Source organism: Antedon mediterranea, chromosome 1 (assembly GCF_964355755.1).
Source record: "Antedon mediterranea chromosome 1, ecAntMedi1.1, whole genome shotgun sequence".
NCBI lineage: Eukaryota > Metazoa > Echinodermata > Crinoidea > Comatulida > Antedonidae > Antedon > Antedon mediterranea.
The window spans coordinates 32,427,136-32,451,297 of record NC_092670.1 but is presented as its reverse complement, the minus strand read 5'-3'; the positions used below and the strand labels follow the sequence as shown (position 1 = coordinate 32,451,297).

The 24,162-nt window shown below is 34.0% G+C and overlaps 2 protein-coding genes and 3 non-coding genes across 5 annotated transcripts; 4 read left to right on the top strand and 1 right to left on the bottom strand.

The window, feature by feature from the left end:
• The first annotated feature begins 5,119 nt into the window (after window positions 1–5,119).
• LOC140044197 (uncharacterized) lies at window positions 5,120–18,971 on the top strand. The gene is made up of 16 exons (XM_072088678.1): window positions 5,120–5,294; window positions 5,474–5,563; window positions 6,018–6,112; window positions 6,399–6,496; window positions 6,685–6,787; window positions 6,870–7,142; window positions 7,307–7,454; window positions 7,895–7,961; window positions 9,370–9,430; window positions 10,282–10,388; window positions 11,452–11,578; window positions 12,011–12,106; window positions 13,338–13,499; window positions 13,601–13,849; window positions 13,976–14,128; window positions 17,649–18,971. The coding sequence occupies exons 1-16, from the start codon at window positions 5,120–5,122 to the stop codon at window positions 18,366–18,368; spliced, it is 2,724 nt and encodes a 907-aa protein (XP_071944779.1). The 3' UTR covers window positions 18,369–18,971.
• Window positions 15,253–15,324, bottom strand: Trnag-ucc (transfer RNA glycine (anticodon UCC)). Its single transcript has one exon. It is a non-coding gene; the product is annotated as a tRNA-Gly (tRNA).
• On the top strand, window positions 16,059–16,130 carry Trnag-ucc (transfer RNA glycine (anticodon UCC)). Its single transcript has one exon. It is a non-coding gene; the product is annotated as a tRNA-Gly (tRNA).
• Window positions 17,067–17,141, top strand: Trnag-ucc (transfer RNA glycine (anticodon UCC)). Its single transcript has one exon. It is a non-coding gene; the product is annotated as a tRNA-Gly (tRNA).
• An 831-nt stretch (window positions 18,972–19,802) lies between the features above and the next one.
• On the top strand, window positions 19,803–23,999 carry LOC140063689 (retinol dehydrogenase 16-like). Its single transcript, XM_072110151.1, has 5 exons — window positions 19,803–19,926; window positions 20,301–20,621; window positions 21,485–21,743; window positions 22,332–22,492; window positions 23,062–23,999. Exons 2-5 carry the CDS (start codon window positions 20,303–20,305, stop codon window positions 23,253–23,255), a joined length of 933 nt encoding a protein of 310 aa, XP_071966252.1. The 5' UTR covers window positions 19,803–19,926; window positions 20,301–20,302; the 3' UTR covers window positions 23,256–23,999.
• Window positions 24,000–24,162: the final 163 nt, after the last annotated feature.

Below are 24,162 nucleotides of genomic sequence, written 5' to 3'. Positions count from 1 at the left end.
ATAAAAATCTTTAAGGTCCGAAATTATGAGATCAAGAATTTTGTCTCCTCTGGTTTTATCCTTAACAACTTGATGCAAATCAACGACATGTTTAATTAGAGAGGAGATATCAACACTGTTGAAATCCCCAGCAACTTATTGAACCATCATCGAAAATACACAAGGCAAAAGAACTTTTGTATATCGATCAACCAAATTATGGAACAAACTTTCAAATCGGATACAAAAACAAACTATAAATGTATGTAGTTGTGAAAATTAAATCCAAAATATTACTTATTAAGTAGAAGTATCTTTTACCTTTTAAATTTTGTTTTGCCGTTTAATTCCTTATTTATTTATATATAATGTATGTTTTGTAGTAGTTACCGTACCTTATTGTAAATGTTTGTGTATTAATTTAAATTAGGCCTACTGTGTAGCTTAAGTTAGTTAAGATAAAAGGTACCAAGCTTGATTAGCTTCGGCTATAATATCTTGGCTACCTTTTGTATTGAAATTGTTTTTGTTTGATACAATAAAAAGAAGAAGAAGAAGTTGTCTTTGAATTATTTTTGTATTATATTATATAATTTCCGATTCAACTGAGAACCACTTTGGAAATTACTGCTGTATAGCACTGAAAGTATCATTCAGTATAAAGAAAGAAGAAAAATAACATAAATAAAACGCAACGACGGGGGCACAACGCAAACGAGTTGACCAATCAAAAGCGACATTTCGGATGGTCCATCATTATTGGTCAAACTACTTGCGGAATAAGTTATCATTATGTTTGCTTCGAGGAGGCTAATGAGTATTGCCTTATTGCTAAATAACTTAGATTTAAATAACGAGTTTCAGATTGATCATATCCTTATAATAATAACGACCAATATTTATTATTTCTTCGGATAATTATTAAGATTACATTCATCGTTTCTTTATCTTCAAACGTTGTTTTCTTCCGTTCCTTATTGATTTCCTTCACATTCTAATAGATCGCATCCGTTATGCAGGTGTTCAGGGTTTAAAGCTGTTAAGTTACAAGTTACCGAGGCGGACACTATTCTTTCGGTATACAACGTCGAAGATAGAGAAAACGGAGATTATTTTCCACCATTGGCGTTAGTTACCGAAGAGGAGTTTGTTTTATATCTGCAATCGGGTTCAGAGCTATATACCAGCAATTGAAGTGATTGCTCTACAGCTGACAGTAGAAATTTATGTCAACAGCATTAACGTTACCGATGGGGTTGTTTAGACAATACCGACGTTGCTGAAGTTAATGTTGTTTTTCAGCATCGAGGAATATTATTCTTTTTTACCAACAGCAGCAGCGACCTGTGAGTAGTACGATCTATTTAAAGGATGACGTTAGGTCTGAAACAAATTGTTATCGCACTTTCTGTATTTTGGTTTGGATACTCTCAACTTGAACCAGGTAAGAAAAAATAACAACATTAATTTCCATCATTTTACTGTGAAATGAAATAACAAATTCGTAAGTACGCCTATCATCTACAATACATCACAAGCCTATTGAAATATTTATTTTTTATTTATACTGGGCGAACTCTTCAGTCAAAGAGAGCACAGTTGTGATCATTGGTTGTAATGTAGGCCTACTAGTACACCAGAACCCCTACTCGTCTAGAAAGATGTACTCGGTTCTTTAAAGTGCACATGAGCTAGATGTGTACACTGAACCTACGGTTTATAGTCCTCCTTATCGTTATACCACCATGGAGCGAGTGATCCCGAACCCGAACCCTTGCCGATGTTATGGCTACGTAATTACGGTTCTAACACATCTCTATTTAAAAAAATGATTACGGATTCTTTAGGATTGGAAAAAGACATTGGCGTAGGCGGGTCTAGAGGGATAACAAACATCATATCTATTAAATAGGGCACACAATAACACATAAGTAAAGGGCAGTTAAATTAAGAGGGAGGGAGGTGGGGTTCCGATAATCGGTAATGATAACTGTTTTGCTCATGTGATAAATGGCAAAAGCATTGACACAATTAATAATTCTTATTTTCAGAGGAACGTGAGTGCCCAACCTTTTGGTTAACTAACGGAAACTTTTGCTATTTTATTCATCCAAATAGCAGCATTACTTTAGACTCCGACCTCGCAAGTTGGGACGATGCACGTTCGATTTGTAGATCGCAGCACTCTTCTAGACTTCTTTATTTTGACAGCGAGGAAGAACGATTGTAAGTTTTGTAGCTTGTTCATGCCATTTTATCTAAAAAAATACCAAATTTCCTAACCTACCCTAAATGTTTCTGAGTAGACCTTCCAGAATGCCATTTAGTTTTTAAAGATGGGTCAAATAATGTCATGAAAATTTTCATCATCACATTGTAGGCCTAATCCTGTTAATACTAAGTTAATATGTAATTCGAAGACTGGGCGAGTCGAGGTGCCCCGTAATTCCCACAAGTCTCATGAGTTTTTCATTAAAATGTCTAGATTCATCAATGAACAAATAGATCCCCCGTTTGCCAATGGTTACTTATGGATTGGACTACGCCAGTACACACCAACCGGGCCATATTTATGGGAGAATGATGTGCCGTTGGCAGACGAAGATGCACAGTGGGAAGCTGGGCAGCCTGACAAGCGTGACGGTAAGTTGTTACTTATAGATTCCAGAAATATTTGCTGAGTTACAAAAGTATACAATACAACAAAGACGGATCAGGAGGACTTGAGATGCATGTGTGCAAAACTGCACTTGCTCATTTTCACAGGCTTTTAGTTTTCCCGGGAAGGTTTGTTATGAGTTCAGTTATTGCTATCTTTGGTTAGTATGAACAAGGCAATCTAACAACAGGATTCTGGGATCAAAGGGTTTATCTGTGACTGCGACACAAGCAGCTCCACGCCCTAATGTACTGTGCATTACAGTTGATATTTGTCGAAGCCAGACATAAGATCAAAGGACTGTTACGAGTTCATATGTTGACTAGGCGAGCTCAGTGTCATGTTTTTAGATTGCCTTGATAGGAACCAGCTTACAATAAATAACTAAGCATGAACCGGCATTATGGGCCAAATATGAGGCTATACCTAAGAAAATGACATCGTCTAATAATCATATTTTGGTCTTAGTATAATTTTGTGAGATGTGGTAGGACTACAGCATGCCACGTAAGGTAGAGGGTTAGACATTTACATCGTTAATTTTGTTAATATAACTCCACCACAACATCGTTTCTGTCGATTATTTATATTATATGATTATTATTTTATAATTTTATAATTGGTTTGCCTAGATGCTAACAATAGTCACGTGTGTAATGTTACCATGGTGACAGTTCCGATGTTACTTTCAATTTCCTTTATGGCAGGTGATGAATTCTGTATAGATGTGTTGACTGGTGACACCAAGGCTACGGGTATATGGAGAGACAGGACATGCGCAGAGAGAAAAGGCTTTATTTGTAAATTTGAATTAGGTACAAATAATGGTGATTACCCTGATCATGCGCAGTAGCAATAATTGATATATACTTTCGTGGTTTTCCACAATTTTGGCGCAAAGCGTTAATATTATACGTAGGCCTAGGACATTTATAGTGAACTGTTGGAAATCAGTGACAAATACATATCATACATGTAGTTGTTTTCCCAAATACACCTTCTGTTAAATAGACGGTGTAGTTTTTTGACCCATCCCCATCCCCACACACAAAACAACTTGCCTCTAATAATCCGCACTGATCGGGCCACCGATACACTATTAGGCCTACATCAACATGGTAAACAAACTGTTTTTATATTTGAATTAGTATTTAAACACTGCAGTTTACTTTAATTAACTCTGTGTTTCGCAAATACTCGTCAATAGAATATTGAAATAGTGAAATCACACTTAACTAACAATGCAATATGTCTAATTATTAACATCACATAATCAGTGATACACACTATCAACGTCTTAACGCATGCGTCGAATTGTGTGTTTCTTTCTGTATATGTACAACATTTGTATTTGTTATGTTATCACATTTTGTTACTGTCAATGTTTAAATTGTATTTTTATGTTTGTGAAGAAATGTTGTAGAATTTATCACCTTAACAAAACCCATGGCATTCATTCTATTTATCGTCAGGAGTTGAAGTTATATTTCCGGAGGAACCGTCCGTGTCCTCCTCCTCAATCCCTGTGACGTCATCATTTGATGCACTCATTACGTACACAACAGCTTTAGAGGCTTATAGCACTGTTGGTGAAACAGATACAACGCTGTTAACAGGTTTGGAAGAGCAGACCAATTTCTTTTGGCAAAGCTATATAAATAAAGAAATATCCACTCTATGGTATTACTATTCATTCGTAAGCCGGGATGCATGCACAATTGATGCGTTGTCCATTTGTATAGCTTTCGCAAATCAAAAGAATTGCCAAGTATTTTAAGAAGCCAAATACAATTTAGAAACTCACTTTTTAAAACCTTAGCTGTGGTTAATATATTCATAATAATTATGTATTGTAACGTTCACTACTAACATTACTGTATCACTGACGTCACTGACTTACTGCACTAACTTGTTCTTTAAAAGCCACTTTCTGACATAGCTAAATATCGGTATATTCTTGACCTATTCGAAAATATCCGTCTGTTAGAGAGGGGCATCACGTCTTTTCTAATGTTCATATCAGAACTTAGGCCCGTTGATATGGGGGGTACTACGAGATACCAGGGAAGAGTGAAATCGTTATTTCACTCTTCCCTGGAGATACAAATATTTTTTTTTTATTTAGACGGTTCATGTGTTTATTTTACCATTGCTTTAGAAACAATAATAAACAATCATACAACCGAACTTCTGACATCATCACTTCATGACGTCATATCTTCGTCAGATGTCATATCTTCGTCAGATGTCGTATCTTCGTCAGATGTCATATCTTCGTCACAATTAACAATTAAACTTTCATCTACAAACTTACTCGAACTACAAACTCCGTATGTTTCCATTTCATCGCTAACCGAACTTTTCGTTTCATCAAGTTTAATGGAATTAAGCCCATCGCCATCACCTGAGCTATCGAGTATGATTCTAACATCTTCGATACTAAAAATTACATCAACTATTGACATCATCCCTGCTGAAGTGATGACATCATCAACGTTTTTGGTTTCTTCTTCTCAACTGTTTACGTCATCACCACTATACGTCAGAAGTTCTACTGTCACTACATCATCGGTTTCCATTGTCAGTACGCCATCTGTGTCTACTTTCTGGCCTCTACAAACAGTACTACCACATCCCTTATTAAATGAGTCTAAAGGTAGGTTGAAGGGGATATTGAAAAAGTACATTGATAAAGAAAGAATACGGGGCGCAAATAGCAGCACAGAAGTACATTTAGGGAAGGGAAAATAATATGGAGCGAAAAGTATTAAATTCTCTAAAATCTAAATCTTATACTGATTTCTATATTTGTTGTGATTTATATATTTACAACAGAATGGTGCACGCAAGAGGTGTTTAACGGTATAACTTGGTATCCCACTTTACCCGGAGTTGTCGTTTCAATGCTGTGTCCTAATTCCACAGGTATGTCAAGTTGTCGATCAACATGTAGTATGTAAAAGCAGTAGGGCCTAAAATTTAGGTAGTAATCTTTTATTTAAAAAACATTACAATCGCATATAACAGAGATCGTATCTCGTGGTCTCGAGAAAACTTCAAAACTGCCGTAAAAGAAAATTAAGAATTTAGGCGCTTAATATAAAAAGGCATGGCACTACAAGCAAATGTATTGCTTTCCTCTTAAATTGTTATAGCTTGTTTGCATTTATCAGCATTCAAATCTAGAAGTTTTAATCAAATGTGCAGCTATAATAGTATACTCAGGTTATGCGCACATTTACGGCAATGTCACACTCTAAATAACTGATTTCACTCAAATATCTCTTGTTGTCAAAACCAACCTTCCTCACCCAAGAGGGTAATTTACAGGGTAATTTACAGGGTAATGTTTATGTATTTCTAACATTTTTGTTTTTAGACTACCGATTTATGACTCGTTCTTGCGTTGCAGCTGAATCAACTGCAATTTGGATAGCTTCAAACCTTACAAGTTGTGAACCAAGCGTAATAACGGTAACATTTATATGTATCTTTATAATATTTTTAAAAGTCAAAATACTTTAGTAGTCTATCAAGTTGATTAATATGGGTTTACAGTAATTAATAATTATCAACATCGTTGCATTGCAAGATTGAAATGACCACCCAAATTTTGTTCTTTTTCTCGGTTACATAAAAGTATATTACTGTCCTTTAGATACAACACGAAGCTATAGGTTTGTATACATGAACATGTACAGAATTTGTTGTACCATACAAGCAAATATATCCAGTCATAAATATTTAAATTTGACCATAGGTTGATTCGCCATCTTGGCTTATCCTTTCAACGTACATCTGTGCAAGTATCACCGTATTTCTTCTACTTATTGCCGTCCTCGTACTAGTATCTTTAAGGTAATAACAATAACTCTTTTATGCATTACGTAATTCTAATAATTAATCACGCATAACGGATTGTAACTAGCGCCATCACAGCTCAGACAAGAATATACAGAACAGTATACCATTTATGGACGTATGATATAAAAATATTTCTGAAACTACCGTTTTATAAATGGATGACGAAAACATTTTTCTCTTAGATATTTTGACACTTCAACAATGGTTGTACGCTGTTGTTTAGCACTTTCTATGATAGCAAGTGTGATCCTATTTGTTGTTACATTTGAAACAAGAAATCATTTTGTAAGTATAGTAGTTAATTACCATATCATTAGTATAGCTGTCAGTTACACCCATCTAAACAACCGTCACCCCCACACAACAGCTACCATCACTGCCACCACACAGGTTCAAGTCACTCCTCGACTATTGTTTTGGTGGTAGAATAAGTCTTCTCGGACAAGGATTTAAAACTGGAGGTCCAGTGTACACATGTGGCTCGTGTGCACTTCAAAGAACCCAGTACAACTTTCGGAAGAGTAGGGGGTTACCTCGGTGTACTGGTCCATTCAGCCCCTGCCGTTGTGGACAGACGAACGAGCGCCGTTTGGTGGCAGCACTCGACACGAAGGGACCCTTAGGGGAGTGGAAAGTTGTGGTATGTGTCGTCCACACATGTGCGCAATTCAGCCCCGTAGGCAGGTCACAGGTTAATTTCCATTTACATAACCCCTATCAACAGCTGTATTATCACTACCACTATTACAACACAACATTGGTACCTTCATCCCACCCAAGTAATATTTCTAATTTAATTGTTAGACGATTTGCCGTCTGGCTGTTGTCGGCTTTCAATATTGGGTTATAGCTCAGTTTCTTTGGTTGTTTTTGGAATCAGTACGATTGTATATTGGAGCAACGTCACGAAAGAACGCTGTTCGCACATGGGTCTATCACATCACTGGATGGGGTAAGACCAAATTAAACATAATGTTTGATATAGATAAGAGTTGTGTTTACATGGTTTCAGTTGATGTATATAAATGCCTTCTATTCTGTTTTAGTAAATGTTAACATTCAGCCAATGACGACAATTTTTTGTTTAACCTTAAAGTGTAGCTCCGGGTATAATTTTTGTTTAGAATAAAATGTAAACCTTTTTATCAACATTGGTAATAAAACCATTTTATGTTCTTATACTAGTGAAGCAGGACGAATGTCGTGAAATATAAAATAGAAATTTTAAACCTGGAACTAACCTTTAAAAACGCGGGACTGCGGAATTATAACTGTCTTATGATGCATCATTAAGCTTAGTAAAGTTTTAATTACTAACTACGAATGTCACAGAATTTTACTAACAATTGCTATTTTTAATATGTGCTTTACTTAATATTTCTTTTTTATTAGTGTTGCCGTTTGTGTTTGTATTTATATGTGCTGTGATATATTTTGAAGAATACGATGAATTATTACAGTAAGTTAAATCATTCAGAAAGTAGAAACGGCAGATTAATAAGAATTTTTGCTTCTCATAGGTTGCATGTCGTTAGTCAGCATGTGTTTAGCGCATGTAAAACAAATAAACGTTGCTTTCCGAATCAACCTTATTCACAATCTCAGATTAAAGTATACATAAATAATTATATTTTTAGTCGCGTGCAGCGCGAATTTCTAGCTCACTATGTCGGTCGGTTGGTAAACACTATCTCAAATTTGCGCACGCAACTGCAGTCATGTACATGGCCTTGTTTGAATATTGAATACAAAGCACATTATTTAAAGTTGCGAATGGGGTTAGGCCTAAGCTGTAAGCAAAAGCTTTAGATTCTAGAAATATAACTTTTAGGCCTATATTCAATCATGAGTATCACTTTCATCCGATTATTATTCACCTGTCACTAAATAGAGCCTAACTGACTATCGCAAGTCATTTAGAAACGAATATGGGTGTCTAGAAAACTCAGATCTAGAAAACTCAGATCTCAGATATATCTGAGTTTTCTAGATCTAGAAAACTCGACAGATATCTGACTTTTCTAGATCTAGAAAACTCAGATATCAATATCTGGGTTTTCTAGTTCCAAAATGGAACTAGAAAACTCAGATCATCATATGATTGGTTGGTAGGTCATTTAGATCATTCCATTATTAATCAGAAGGTAGGTGATTTGAAATAGGCCTACTAGAGTATTATTTATTATTATTGGAACTGGTTACTGTGTAGGCCTACTTTTTATTACTAATATTGTAACATGTAGAAGCGGTTTACGGTAAATCATAAAGAAAATACAGTACACGTTACTGTTAAAATGTAGGCTTAACAATTAGGTATGTACAAGTTGGTGGGCGTGGGTACGAGTTGGTTGAGGTACGAGTTAGCCAAGTTGGGAATAGGTACGAGTTATTTTGGGTACGAGTTGACCACTTCTAGCCTAGTACCCGGGCCAGGCCTACTCTTCGCGATACATCGCGATAGCGCCCACACGTTGAGCCGTTACTACAAGTTACATTTCAAACAAGCTACCCTCTGATAATAATGGAACGATCCATTTGATGATCTGGGTTTTCTAGTTCCATTTTGGAACTAGAAAACTCAGATAGGGCCTATCTGAGTTTTCTAGATCTAGAAAACTCAGATATATCTGAGATCTGAGTTTTCTAGATCTGAGTTTTCTAGACACCCGGCTGTATTGGATACTTTTGATAGTGATAGCTGCAGAATTAGGAATACTTTCCGAATTTTTTTTAGCGACAATAATAATTACTCATATTACCATTACATGGCAGGCCTACGCTTGTAGCATTTGTTTTAGAGATGTACGTGATTTAGCCATGAATACACATATAAGGAGCTAATTACTATATTGTACATTTTTTTTAAGGTGTTTTAGAAAATGGTACTTATTTCTGTGTTTCCTGATACCAATCGTTGTGATTACAATCGTGAGTATGACGTGATTTGAGAAAATCAAATAATACAATAATAATAAAATGCTAAAATGTGAAAATGAAATGAATGATGAATGAAATATTTAATTTATTCATTTCACGTTAGTTCGGACTTCATATCCATTGAATAAGCAGTACATAATAAGTTAAGTTATTCCACAACCTGACAACAGTTTACAAAGATTGACATAACTATAAATAAAAGCTTTTAGGCCTAATTCCACTATTTCTGAAGTTTTGATTCAGCTAGAAAATGTTCGTTTACAGAAAGCACTAGGCTTAAAGATGTATTGTCCCCAAAAACATAGACAAAAAGATTAACAAAATCAGACTTTTAAAAAGCCATTTTGCAATTTCAACAAAGTTACAGTATTTACTTCTATAGAAAAGAAACAAAGAAAATAATTATCTCACTTATTAAAAGCCAAAATAGGCCTAAACTGTTTATTTTAACCAAAAACTCATTGTCTAACAGACAAATAAAGTTTTTTTAGGTAAATAATTTTTTTTTTCCATTTGGTTTTTGGTCAGAAGGAATAACTATTATGCGACATTAAAATGGCATAGTAAAAAAAAAATGCAGGGGAAAAAATATCATTAAGCTTAAATAATTCTTTAAATGAACTTATAGACCAAATTGTTCATAACCTCTTGAAAATGAATATTATTTTGCATGGCAAATAAAGGCTCGAAAGTCAGGTCTGAGGAACAGCTGTAGAATAACAACATTCATTCATTTGATATACATTTATCTTTCTGTAGCACAATGGTGTACAACAAAGATTCAACCTGACTTTATTTCATCGTTATGTATTATAAAGATGTATTTGTATTATATTTTATAGGTAATTCTTTTTTTCTTGTTGTTTTCTACGGCCCAAGAAGCTGCATTTTTAAATTGTTCGTATAGTCGATCAGATATCAACAAACCAAACTACAAAAGATGTGTAAGGTAAAGTCAGCTAATCTTATTGTTTACCTCCAGTTATAACTACACTGTAAAAATAGTGTTATCTTAAACATGTATTTTATACTAAATACATTCTAAACATGTAGTCTGTATCCAACTCAACAGAGTTCTTTCCTGATCCAAACTACTTGGCAAACAAAGCTACTTTTGAGATGTTTCTTAAAATAAACAAGAACTATTTATTTATTTATTCTGTCTTTATACTGAATTACACTTTCAGTGCTAAAGCATTGATTTCCAAAGTGGTTCAGTAGAGAAATATTAACAATATAATAATAAAAATAACTCAAAAACAATTAACAAAGTAATTTACATTATTACACACACATTTACATAAAGGTAAATGTCTACAAAACATACAGTATATAAACAAGAAATATTTCTTACAAAAAACGCTGCTCGCTTATTGAAAAATATTTTTTATTTCAAATGTTTTTGAATGTTTCATTTTATTGTCACATAATAGTTATTTTACCTGAAAAAATGTAATTTAAAGCAACAAATACTTAAATTGTCTGTCAGACAATGGTTTTTTGGTTTCTTTTCTCTTTTTATATGTGAATAAATATTATTTTTTTGTTACAGAAGTGAATACTCAATTTCTGTCACTTTAGTTAATTTTATTGCTAAAGTCAAGTCTGGGGGTCACTTCATCACCCTAGATATTTCAAGTGTGAAGCATCCTATTACAAACACACACTTTAATGGACTGTTTCGATAATAATTCAATGAATATCTGACAGTGAATTACAGTCAAAAGTCATAAATACCAGAAATGCTTTGAGATTTGTAATTTTAGCATGACATGTCCGAATAGACTCTTTTCCCAGACGTTTTTTGGGTCTACAGTAGCAGCTGGAAATCTATAAATTATAGTGGAGTTTCCATTTTCGCAAAACTGTCCTTAGAACTATAACTGCTGCTTGCTTTAGCTTCTGATTCTGATTGAGTAGTCTTAATGGGACGTAGCGCGCGGGCTAGAGCAGCAGCGTGAAAAAATGGAAGTTTAGTTTTATTTATGCTTTTGTATTTTGTATCATTTAAGGAAAGAGCTACGAGGAACTATGCTTCTGTTTGCTTTACTAACTTCTTGTTGGATTACGTCACTTGTTGCAATTAGACTTCAGAGTCAACGGTTACAGCAAGTATTTGCGATTCTAATGCTTCTTGAGGTAAAATCACACAATAATTGTAGGCCTATAATGTACGGCCGGTCATTCGATTCTCTATTATACTCTAACGTATTTCAAAATATAAAATGTTATGTCCAGTATCATCAATTCTGTAATACAGTGTTACAGTGTGTATCACATATGACACGTGTATTATGTTAAGATTAGACTTATGGCCTATGATGCTCGCGTCACATGTGATGCATTATGATACTGTATTAAAGGATTTGACCATGATACTGCGCTAATTATATAGATACATTAGGCCTACAGGGAATTTAATTAACGATAATGAAATATAAAGTGTAGCACTTTCATTTTGATAGTAACAAAAGTAATGTTACGATAAACTATGCATTGCTATGAACAGAATAAAAATCATGATGTATTTTAGTCAATAGTTAATAATACAAAATCGTTTTATTGTATTAGGGAATAGCTTTTGTTTTAATATATATTGTGTTCAACGAAGCAGTGAGGGAAGCTTTACGGCCTCAAGCAAGCCGGCCCACAGTAATTGAAATGAAGGTACGGTAAATATACTACAGTAGTTATTTCCAGTATATCATGAAGGTCAGGTGGGGAAGAATCTTAGTACCCACGCCCCAGCCTGCAACTCTATTAGTGCATGGTGGTTCTCAACGATACTACACTCGCTATCTTAATGCAATAAGTAATGATACAGAGGCTGTATATTCAAATACCAAATACAAAAAAATGCTAAAATACCGTCCTGATCATTAAACATAGAGTAATAATAGTGTTCTCATCTAGAATATGAATTGACGTAAATAATACTACAGTAGTAGTAACTTACCGGCAGGAATCCATGTGGGATTATATATACGTATATACGTATTTAATGACACCATTATTAAAATCCATCCGTTTAAATACAATTACATAATACAGTAGTACAAGTACGCGGCGGGCACAATTAATTCCATTAAAATGTCAAGTCTGTAATGTCGTGATTGTCAGGTCCATAACGCCAAAAAGTGTAATCGAAAATAGCTTTTCTTCTTTAGCATTAAAAAATTAATGTTCCGATATTGTGTAAATCTAGATTCAATCCTGAAAAGAAGTCTCGTCACTCTTATCTCGAACGCGTAGTACCATTATTAAGTGCATGGTGGTTCTCAACGATACTACTAGGTGGCGGCGTATGACGTCAGAGCCCGGAATGTACGTTTGGGCTGTAACACAAAATCCGATGACAAATCCAAAAAAATTAACCTTAAACTAAATTTATAAAAAAATTAATCTTCTTGAGCTATTTATCATCGAACCATGGTGATCTTTTATTTTTTATATCCATCAATGTTTGAATTTTAAGTAATCTTCTCATTTCAAATTTCATTTCTAATATTAAAGAGAATGATGTATTGTCCCCCAAAAACATGAAAAATAAAGATTAATTAAATCAGACTTTGAATAGGTTATTTTGTAGTTTTAATAAAGTTAATCACTTCCGTAGAAAACAAAAATGTTTTCACTTATAAAATGGCAAAACAAATGGTTAACCATTTATTCTACCAACCTTCAACCAAAAAATCCATTGGCTGGCAGCCAATTTGACTATTTGTTGCTTTAAATTACAGTTTTTTCAGGTAAATACATTTTTTTTCGATCTAATTTTTGATCAAAGTGGATAACTATTATGTGACATTAAAATGGTATATTTAAAAAAAATGTGTAATAATTATTTTTCAGGGGGACAATAAATCTTCAAACTATAAATAATTTTCATTTCTTTTAGTGTGAATCACGGACCAATCGCCTTGGTACTAATCACTTTCTACCTATTACCACCATGACGTCAACTCAGAGGTGTGGTCCCACGGCTTCATCTATGGGACGTCGACTTAGTCATAGCGATACTTTTCGGTCCGCAACATTCTGTTCACACAACAAAATCGGGGTAAATTTTTCGATTTTTCATATTCATAAAAATTGTGTATGTTATCAAACAAACTGCATTCATCTTGAGGGTTTGACATTTATAAACTTTTATATACGCAGCTAAACTTCCGTAGAAATTCCTTCGGTTCATCCACTATATGCACGGGTGACTCTTCAAACACGTCGACCGGCGTAACGACATGCGATGATACCGCTGATAGCGCATGCTATCGACGCGGTGGAAGCATGCGCTCACGGACCAACAGTATCAACTTCACGAGGTCAGAGAAAGCAGGCAAGCTACGAGGTGAGCGAAGTAAAATTCATCCCCGTAAACAGAAGTCACGAAATACAGTGTTAGAACACAAGGTGAGTGTATTTTATCACACTTCTTATATTTTGCAAAACTTAGGCCTTGAAGTAATATAAAATGTAATTTTAAGTAAGCTTGCATACATTATTGGGAGTATCTAAGAATTTTTGCAAATGTTTCAGATTTTGCAACATGTTCGAGTTGAAGAAACGTCGTCACGTAAAAAAAGAAGCAGGCGAAATAAAAAGAGATGTCAAATTTCGAGTGACACGAGTTCTTCGAGTTTTACCAACAGCTCGACTCAGAGTACACGAACGGTGTCTACTAACCTAAAGGTGGGTCAGAATGATTTCGAAGGCCTAATTTTCAAGTAGGCCTAAAACGAAAACTGCTGTAGAATTATTTAAATGCTATACGCGAACGGATTTTTGTGTAAAGTAAATGTCCTTACATTTTTTATGCTGAAATAAAAAAAATAGTATAAAAACAGTATTATGATAGTAGAAATTATAAAATTTACGTAACGGGTAAAATTCGGTAGCAGAGTAAATTCTAGAAATTTTACTCAATGGTATAGAACGTTGATACATACTTTCGATACTGATTTTAACCACATTGTAACCCTGTTTACTAAACAGTTAGATAATTAGTTATTTACGATAACGAATTTAGGTTAAATGATTTGTCCCGAATAAGGTTTTTTTTTCGAATGTGGTTGGTGACGCTGAAACAAACCCGCACACAATAATACGAGGATGCCCCGCTCCGTTTACAATAATTGTTTTGAACTAGATGGTACGCTCGCATTGCCATCTACGTCGTGCCCACAGATGGTTCTCGAATAGACAGTAATTTCAGCGCGATTTTAAATGTACGTACCGCAGGACTATAATACATTCTCGTTTAGGCCTACAGAAACGAATAATTAGACACGATGATTTATGTAGTCAACTAAAATTAGCACCCTGGGAATTACTTCCGAAAGATAAACTTTTCACAAAATGAGTCCAAATTTTTGAGTTGGGCTCATTTAGAAAAACCCTGCTTGTATTTGGTAGGCCCCTATATAACATTAGGGTTGAGGGATGGTGAAGAAGATAGGTACAAAGAGGAACAATTTTTAAATATATTTTTATCTACTTAGTAACGAAATATTGTTTTTATGTTTTATAGGACTATAAATAATATACCACTAAATACAGTAAAATATTTGCGATTGAATGCTTAGTTAAAACAGTCACTGCTTTAGTCGATTGAAATAGTAAAGTACATGTAACGATACATCACTATCGACGTTTATATTTTTTGTAATTAATAATTAATACGTTTAGAAGCAACTGTCTGTAAAAAAGTTTATTTGTATATTATGTGTTTATAATCTAACAGTAGACCTTCCCAAACTCAGTTGCTTTCATGTTTAATGTTGATTCATGTAAAAAATATGTTTTAAAAAAACACGTGCGTCGGCCGGGAATCGAACCCGGGACAATTGCTTGGAAGGCAACTATGTTAACCACTACACCACCGACGCCACATAAATGTGGAAGTAAAAAAGCTAATATTCATACTTGTTTGAATTGAACACGTGGCAGTTTTGTTGTGACGTGTTATTCAAGACTCCCTGTAAAGTTTGTCACCAAAGGGAATTGAAGGCCGTTGTAATATTTGTTCGTTTATCAAATTAAATTCCTGTTAATTAGTTTATTTAGTATTTTATAGGATATAATCAATTACAAAAATATGTTTGATTATTAAATTGATAAATAAATAAAACCAACTTTATATAACGCGCAATTTACCGAATTTTGCCCGTGCATGTTTTTGATTGTCTATGTATTCTAAGCTGTATAATGTTAGAGATAGCTGGACAGAGAAACATAAAATAAAGCACATTTTGCTCTTGATGAGTTACTGTATTTCAAAATGTAGGCCTAAGATACCCTTTTTTCTTCAGACCTTCTAAGTTCTAGTAGGCCTACTCGGTACAACACAAGGGTTACGTATTCGAACGAAGCTTAAATTTCATAATTGCTTTAAAAAGTTCATTCGCAATATTTTATCAATTTACTAATCAAATATATTTTTGTAATTGATTATATCCTATAAAATAATACAACGAAATAAACTAATACACAAATATTACAACGGCCTTCAATTTCCTTTGGTGACAAACTTTACAGGGAGTCTTGAATAACACGTCACAACAAAACTGCCACGTATTCAAACAAGTATAAATATTAGCTTTTTTACTTTCACATTTATGTGGCGTCGGTGGTGTAGTGGTTAACATAGTTGCCTTCCAAGCAATTGTCCCGGGTTCGATTCCCGGCCGACGCACGTCTTTTTAAAAAATATTTTTTACATGGATCAAAATTTAAATATTAAAGCAATTGCCAGTAATAAAGTTTATTTCTATATTAAAATATGCTGTTTGACCGGTTTTTAGCTAATAAAAACAATTAAATGCGAAGCACCCTCGTATTATTGTGTGCGAGTATTTTTGAAGGTGAGCATCCATTAGACCAGGGAGATGTAAATACATCTCCCTGATTAGACAGTGCCAAATCGGAAAACATCCTATTTGTAGCAAATCGTTGTACCTAAATTCGTTTTAATTGTCAATAACTAATTATCTAACTCAACTTAATTAGTAAACAGGGTTACGTTAGGTGGTTAAATCAGTAGCGAACTAACTTATTCCATCGAGTAAAAATTCTAGAAAAGTAACGCGGCGCACTTTACCGAACTTTCCAATACGTAAAATTATGTATAGATTAAATCGTGCATGTTTCTATTTGTCTATCTATTGTATTAGTGTTAGTTAGTGTGTGTTAGAGATAGCTGGACAGAGGAACATAAAATAAAGTACATTTTCCTCTTGATGAGTTACTGTATTGCAAGGTGTAGGCCTAAGATAGGCCTACCCTTTTTTTTCCTCAGACCTTCTAGTAGGCCTATGCCTACTCGGTACAACACAAGGGTAAAATGTTCAAACGAAGTTTAAATTTTATAATTGCTTAAAAAGTTCGAATTTCATTCGCAATATTTTATCAATTTACTAATCAAACATATTTTTGTAATTGATTATATCCTATAAAATAATACAACGAAATAAACTAATTAACAGGAAGTTTATTTGATAAACGAACAAATATTACAACGGCCTTCAATTCTCTTTGGTGACAAACTTTACAGGGAGTCTTGAATAACGCGTCACAACAAAACTGCCACGTGTTTAAACAAGTATAAATATTAGCTTTTTTACTTTATGTGGCGTCGGTGGTGTAGTGGTTATTAACATAGTTGCCTTCCAAGCAATTGTCCCGGGTTCGATTCCCGGCCGACGCACGTGTTTTTTTTTTTAAATATTTTTTACACGAAACAACATTTAAACATTAAAAGCAACTGTCAGTAATAAAGTTTATTTGTATATATGTTTATTATTATATCTAACAGTAGGCCTACCAACACTCACAGAAATTTGCGCTTCAAGTGGCGACCAAAAGTGGTTAATACGTATTTACAGTATTATCAAAGTATTGCAATATCTTATGGTTTTAAGTTTATTTTCCAAGGGCCTATAAAATGTACCTACTTGTGTTAAACCAAATAATATATAATGTTCCATTCATCGCAAATCAATACATTTGTATACACGTATATTAAATCTATCAAAATAGTAATAGATTGCTGTATTTCGGTACACAACTCGATTAAATTATCGTAATGGTATCGTAATGGTAACTATTGATAACATTATTTATAAAAAATACTATTTTACTTTGTAAAACATACGTTTTTGTATTTTAATGTGACGACTTTTATTATGACGCAAATCAAATTTATTGTTTTTAGACGAAGGTCAATCGATTTAGTACAGCTAAGGTGTCGCCCTCATTCGATGACAGTAGAACTGACCAAAAGCGACATGTAAACAGGTGTTTATCCTGGTCAAAAGCTGCAGTCAGCAACACAGATTCTCCTCCGCCTGTACAACAAAGCCTTCGAAGTGAAAGTGGTTTAGCCCAATGTGAACGCATGTCTAAAGCATCATATCAAGCTAAGCTAAATCAAGGTGACAGTGGTATTCCTGAGTGTGAACGCATATCAATTAAACCACCATTCATCAATAAAGGAGGCGATAGTAGATCTTCAAAGTGTGAAAGCTTACCAATCAAACCGGGTCTTCAGACTTTAAATCGACACGGCAGTGGTGTTTCTCAGTGTGAACGGATATCAGTTAAACCTCTAATTCATACTTATAAACAAGGCGAAACTTCCCACTGCGAAAACATATTAGTTAACCCGATTATTAATACTAATCTAAATCAATGCGACAGTGGTAATTCTCAGTGTGAACGCACATTATGTAAACCTCTAATTCACACTATGCGAAGTGAGATTGGATCCCAATCTCAACGAATATCAGTTAAAGACAATATCAAACCAACACCACATAATATGCAAGGCGCGTTACATTTAACAAGCTCTAACAGTAGGCCTAGCAGCAATAATCCACCGTCAACTGGCTCTACCATTAGGATTTCTATGACGCAGGAGACTAACTCAGATTAACTTTGTTAGGCCCTTTCATTCATAAAAACGTTAGTACCAATTCAATTCATCTGTTATTGGTCTAATTTATATAAAAATAAAATACATCTACAATGTTAAAAACAATCTAAAAAAAGTACAGACAATATTTAAAAGATAAAAATAATTTGTATATACAATAACAATTTATTTATATTTCAAAATTTCAAAATTATGATCCAGGTGTTTTCGCCATCAGAGGCAGATTATCTTGAAACATGTTTATTATAAGTAGCAAGGGGTAGCAATCGATTGAGGAACAAAAGATTTGTTATACCGTTTAGTACGACTACAAGGTTGACGGATACGAATATTTGGGAAGAAAGTGTATTCATTATAAAGAGGGTGGTCAGTTTAGGAGAGAATACGTTTAATCATGGAGAGAACACCTGCATCATAATTGAAGTCAAGAACAGAAGTATCAGCTCCAGCTCCAATATAATGCGCCCGGCACTTTTGCTGATCCCCTCTCCGCTCCCATTGTGCTTACGAAGGGAATTATCAGCTAGAATGTTGATAAAACATTTCAATAATAGGCCTAAACAAATTCTACTAATGTTACAGTCGTACTACTACCAATTACCCTAATCATCAAATTTATTTATTTATTCAACTTTGTTTTTACAGAGGTTAGCTCCAACATGTAGGCTTACCGTATTACAGCAGTGGCTGACATGAAAAGACCCTCTTAAAAACAATACAAAAATATACAAAAATAAAAATACAAGATGATTCATAGAGTTAAATAAAAAAATTCCTTAGACCTACTCCTAATAACTGAACCCACCCTCTAAAATACTTCTAAAAAGTGCGCTAACGTGTGGTTTTACGACTATAGTCGTAGTAATGTAATACAAATGTATAGGCCTACATATATATTATTATGGGTCTACATTAATATCAGGAATTGTTTTAAATTGTGCATGCTGATTACGAGGTAAATCTTTTTTTTTTCTAATAAAAAATGTATGGCCTACTTTCGTACTGTATGGATAATAAACTATTGTAGGCCTATATAATTAATTTTAAAACTCCCTTTTTGAAACTTAGGAGCTTTTCACAATTTCGTACTATTTTTTTTCCGCAATGTTATTTCGTAAGTAAAATGTTTATTAAATCTCTACACAGTGTATCTAGTATTATTTTGACTTTATTTTGTGAAGTATATTTCAATGTATTTTGGACTATATTATTATTAGTAGAACTATCTCACTTTCTTATCACTTGAACTTTAAATGAATTTGCGCGTTGTGGAAAAGTTAATCATCTAATATTTAATGTTTAATTTTGTTTAATTCAGTGGTTAGTAGTTTTAGTACGCAAAAAAAGAGAGTCCGATTCTTTAAAAAATCACCCAACTCCATTGGCTAAGTATTGCCTATGAATATTCACTATTACGCGGTGACGTAATGTTTACATTGTAACGTAGTGTGGACTTTAAACTTTGCATGGCGTGAAGATTTGTTTTTCTGTAGCCTTATTAGTATAGAGGCCAATTCCCCGTAGTATTTATTACACTACCATCGATGTTCAATAAAAGGTTTGTATGTACTTAATAATACAGTATATCGCACGAAAACATTTGTACATTTTGTTAAGTTCATAGGACAGATGATGTAGCTAGCCGAAGTATTATTTGTTTGGCCTAAGCCTGTGACTTAGTTGCTAGTAGAAGGACTGGCGGGGTTAGTACACCTGTGGCATATTTCATTATATTATTAGGTCGTTTCGTTCCTTTTGTCTACTATTTTACCCTCATGGACTAAAGTCACCTGTAGGCTATCTCACTATTAACTATGTCATTTTGTGCCTTAATACTCTAGATACTAAGCTTATAGGCCCTACTATTACAATAAATATAGCGTTCTATTATTTTTAATAAAAAGTAATTTGATTTTAATATTTATTTTTCAGAAATGATTTTGTATATTTTTATTGGTGTATGTTTACTAATTTGGTTAGTTGAGTTTCTTTTCCGTATACCAAAAATATCAAACTTAAGCAACAAGTATGTGCTTATAACGGGGTGCGACTCTGGCTTTGGCAACGAGCTGGCAATACAATTAGATGGGAAGGGGATACACGTGATCGCATCGTGTCTGACCGAGAAGGCAAGAAATGAGCTGGGATCATCACTATCGCAACGGTCATCAGCGATATTAATGAATGTTGCAGATCATGGCAGTGTTCAGGAGGCACTGAATAAAGTACGAGAGGTCATTCCAAAGTCAGAAGGCAAGTTTGAATTAAATATAAAAAATTAAATAAAGAAAAGCAATAAATTATAATTAAAGATGTAGGCCTTCTTGTAACCCCGGAAACCAGACGCGAATATACAGTAAGTAGATACTGTACCCCAATAAGGAGAGAACTTCTATATCCAACACATTTTCCCCTAAATAGGGTATCCATAATCAGGGTCACTAACCAAAAACCAAATTTTGCCCTTAATAAGGGTACCCTATTCAGAGTGAACTAACCAAAAACCAAATTTTTCCCTTAATAAGGCTATAACCCCTATTCAAGAGGCACTAACCGAAAACCAAATTGTTTCCTTTATAATAGTGGTTTCGCGTAAAAAAATTGATCTGAATTTACGAAATTTAGAAGAAATGTTAAATCAAAGAAAGTATCATAATTTTTATGATTTCAATTTTTGTATTAATAACGATATAAATGAATATGATTATTTGGTCTTTTTTGTTGTTTTTGAAAAACAAATATTGTCCCCTAATGTAGGTAGGGTTGAATCAACTATTTGGCACACTCAAACCCTTAATAGGGGTGTCCCCTGATATGAATAGGAGTTGACTGTATTGTTCAAGTATTCTTTTTCCCCTCGTTTCACGTGAAAGTGTCCACTTAATATAGGGGTGTCCCCATAGGAGACTGTATATAAACCACTGTTGGTCGCAACAAAGTCCGGTTAATTTCATGTTCAAGAATTTTCTTGTTTTGTTTGGACTTTGAAAATGAAGTTCTGTTACTACAATATTATGAATTGAAATAGTCATAAACTATTTAATTTAGTTAAGTTTTGCAAAATAAACTCATACACATTATGAAAAGTATAATCAGTTTAAACAACTATATTTCAGGTTTGTGGGGGCTTGTAAACAATGCAGGAATCACTGGATATGGTGGAGCTATGGAGTGGTGGAGTAGGGACGAATACAAAAGGGTCCTCGATGTAAACTTATTTGGCTTGATTGACGTAACAAAGGTGTTTACCCCCATGTTGAAGCAGGGAAGAGGCAGAATAGTGAATGTAGCAAGTATCTGCGGCAGGGTTGTTATGCCAGAGGCCGGATACTGTATTTCTAAATTTGGTGTTGAGTGTTTTTCCGACGAAATAAGGTTTGTTAACAACAATAAAGGTGGTAATCTTAAAAGTGAGCTCCGGGCAAAGATGAGTAGGCGTTGAAAAAAAGTAGCAGAAAAGAAGTAATTGCTAGAGGAATTGAAAACAATTAATAATAAAAAATAATTAGATAATTTATACTTTCAGTTAACACTAATAACAGGCTACAAGAAAATTCACTATGCATCTGTATACACAATTCCATAAAGATATATTATAATAACTACCCCATTAAACATGGTAGGTCAAGTAGGCCTACTTACTTGGACTTATCATAAAAGCCAGTTTACACAGAAGAGCGGTAATGGTAATCTATGTTATTCCTTATGACCATTTACACAAAACGCGGAGCGGACGGGCGGTTTCCGCTCAGGATAGATACAATTTCTACGTTGGGTACGCTACGCGGATTTCCTCTTAACGTTACCGCTCGTCCGTGTAAATTGGCCCTACGTCTCAATTTCTGTTATGTACCACCGCTTCGAATCTGCTACAGGATAGCTATGGCAAAATGGTTTTCTTTTTACGAATATTATTGTTTTATTATTTATTTCTAATGAATGCTAATACCCTTTTTTTTCAAGAGTACAGTTGAAAGCATTTGGAATATCGGTTTGCATAATTGAACCAGGCTTTTTTAGGACGTCTCTCACAGATGGCTTTTTTGCTCCAGTGAGGGCTAAGTGGGCCGAGCTAAGTCCAGAAACTAGACAAGAATTTGGTGGCCAGGAAGTTCTAGAAAGTAGTAAGTTTTAAACGTTTTCAATCGCATTCAAGAACCACCAAAGTCTAAATTGTCATTGGTCTGTTTAATTTATTGTAGGCCTATTGAAATATGATGGGTGATAAAGGGAATATATGAGAGCGGGAATATAAGTGTTCCTTTCCATTTAAAATCACGCAGATGTCGCATCGCTAACAAACTTTAAAAAAACATAATGCGAGTATACGAAAAGAACATGTAGTCAGGGTTGCATGTTTAAAGCACTGTCTACACTATAAAATGTGATGATGATGTGCCCATATATGGACATGATCATGTCATATCATTACCTGCATATTTGGGCATATCACTACCATATTTGGGCATATCACTACCATATTTGGGCATGTCACACTTTTTTCTTCGAACTAGTTTGATAGTGTAGGCAGAGCTTTAGAACAAAGAATGGGTTAATGACCAAGATTTGAAATGGATTGCGAGATTCTATAGCATTTTTACAAACGACAGATCAAATAAAACACATACTGTACAGATAACTAACTGCCTAATGCCAACTAGATATGCTCTATCTTTATCTATTTTTTTTTCAGGAATTGCCAGAGTAAGCAAATCTTTGGATTCGTTACCTTCCAGGGACACGGGTAAAGTTGTGAATTCTATGGAACATGCGTTGACGGCAAAATACCCAAAGAAACGTTACAGCGTTGGTTATGACGCAAAGTTATATTTTATACCATTGAGCTATATGCCATCAGTGGTTACAGATTTCTTATTTCGGTTATGAAAAACAAAGAATTGTAGGCCTATGAGTGAAATGCTGAAATGATTTTGTTTAAAGTATAATGTTAATAACGTAATAATTACGTTATTCTAAAAAAAAATCATTTAACTGAAATAAAGACGTTTTTTTGTTCAAAAAATAACTTTGACTTCCAGTAAAGTTTTTGATCAAAACATATTCCATAATGCGATGCGCTTGTTTGGCTACTCTGTATGCATAATCATAAAACTTCCTCGCGATCTGTGTGAAAACACCTTCTGAACCGTGACGAGTTGTAAACAATCCTAATTAGCATATCAGGCATAATGCATACTCGTGGTTTGAAATATTTGTTTACTTTCGCTCGTGACGATTTTCCAGACGAAATGTAATCAAACTAATTTACCTGTTAATTTCGTAAACTTGTTTTTGGCTCGAATTTTCGACTTAAAGTGAATAACTTTAATATTACTCCTTTGATATGGCCAATTTAAATTTAGAATATTTTGACCTTCATTTTTTCTGTTTTAAGGGACAATACATCTTTAAAAAAAATCAAAATTATTTAGAACTGATAATATACAATGTTTATCTGTCTCTTAAATTGTCTTGAATACGAGGTAAATCTTTTTTTTCCCTGTATATGGTCTACTTTCATACTGTATGGAGAATAAACGATTGTATATAATTAATTTTAAAACTCCCTTTTTGAAACTTAGGAGCTTTTCGTCACAATTTCGTACTCATATATTTTTTCCCGCAATGTTATTTCGTAAGTAAAATGTTTATTAAATCTGTACATAGTGTATCTAGTATTATTTTGACTGTATTTTTGTGAAGTATATTTCAATGTATTTTAGTACCTCACTTTCTTATCACCTAAATTCCTACAACACTGCCTTTTGTTTATCACTTAAAGTTGTTTTTGAAC

Excerpts from the sequence above, each read along its gene's own strand:
- LOC140044197 (XM_072088678.1), top strand. The coding sequence starts at position 5,120 with ATGACATCATCAACGTTTTTGGTTTCTTCTTCTCAACTGTTTACGTCA. Across the intron at positions 9,431-10,281 it reads CAATCGTTGTGATTACAATC|GTAATTCTTTTTTTCTTGTT; the intron begins GTGAGTATGACG and ends TATATTTTATAG. Across the intron at positions 11,579-12,010 it reads CGATTCTAATGCTTCTTGAG|GGAATAGCTTTTGTTTTAAT; the intron begins GTAAAATCACAC and ends TTATTGTATTAG.
- LOC140063689 (XM_072110151.1), top strand. The coding sequence starts at position 20,303 with ATGATTTTGTATATTTTTATTGGTGTATGTTTACTAATTTGGTTAGTT. Across the intron at positions 20,622-21,484 it reads GGTCATTCCAAAGTCAGAAG|GTTTGTGGGGGCTTGTAAAC; the intron begins GCAAGTTTGAAT and ends ACTATATTTCAG. Across the intron at positions 21,744-22,331 it reads TGTTTTTCCGACGAAATAAG|AGTACAGTTGAAAGCATTTG; the intron begins GTTTGTTAACAA and ends TTTTTTTTCAAG.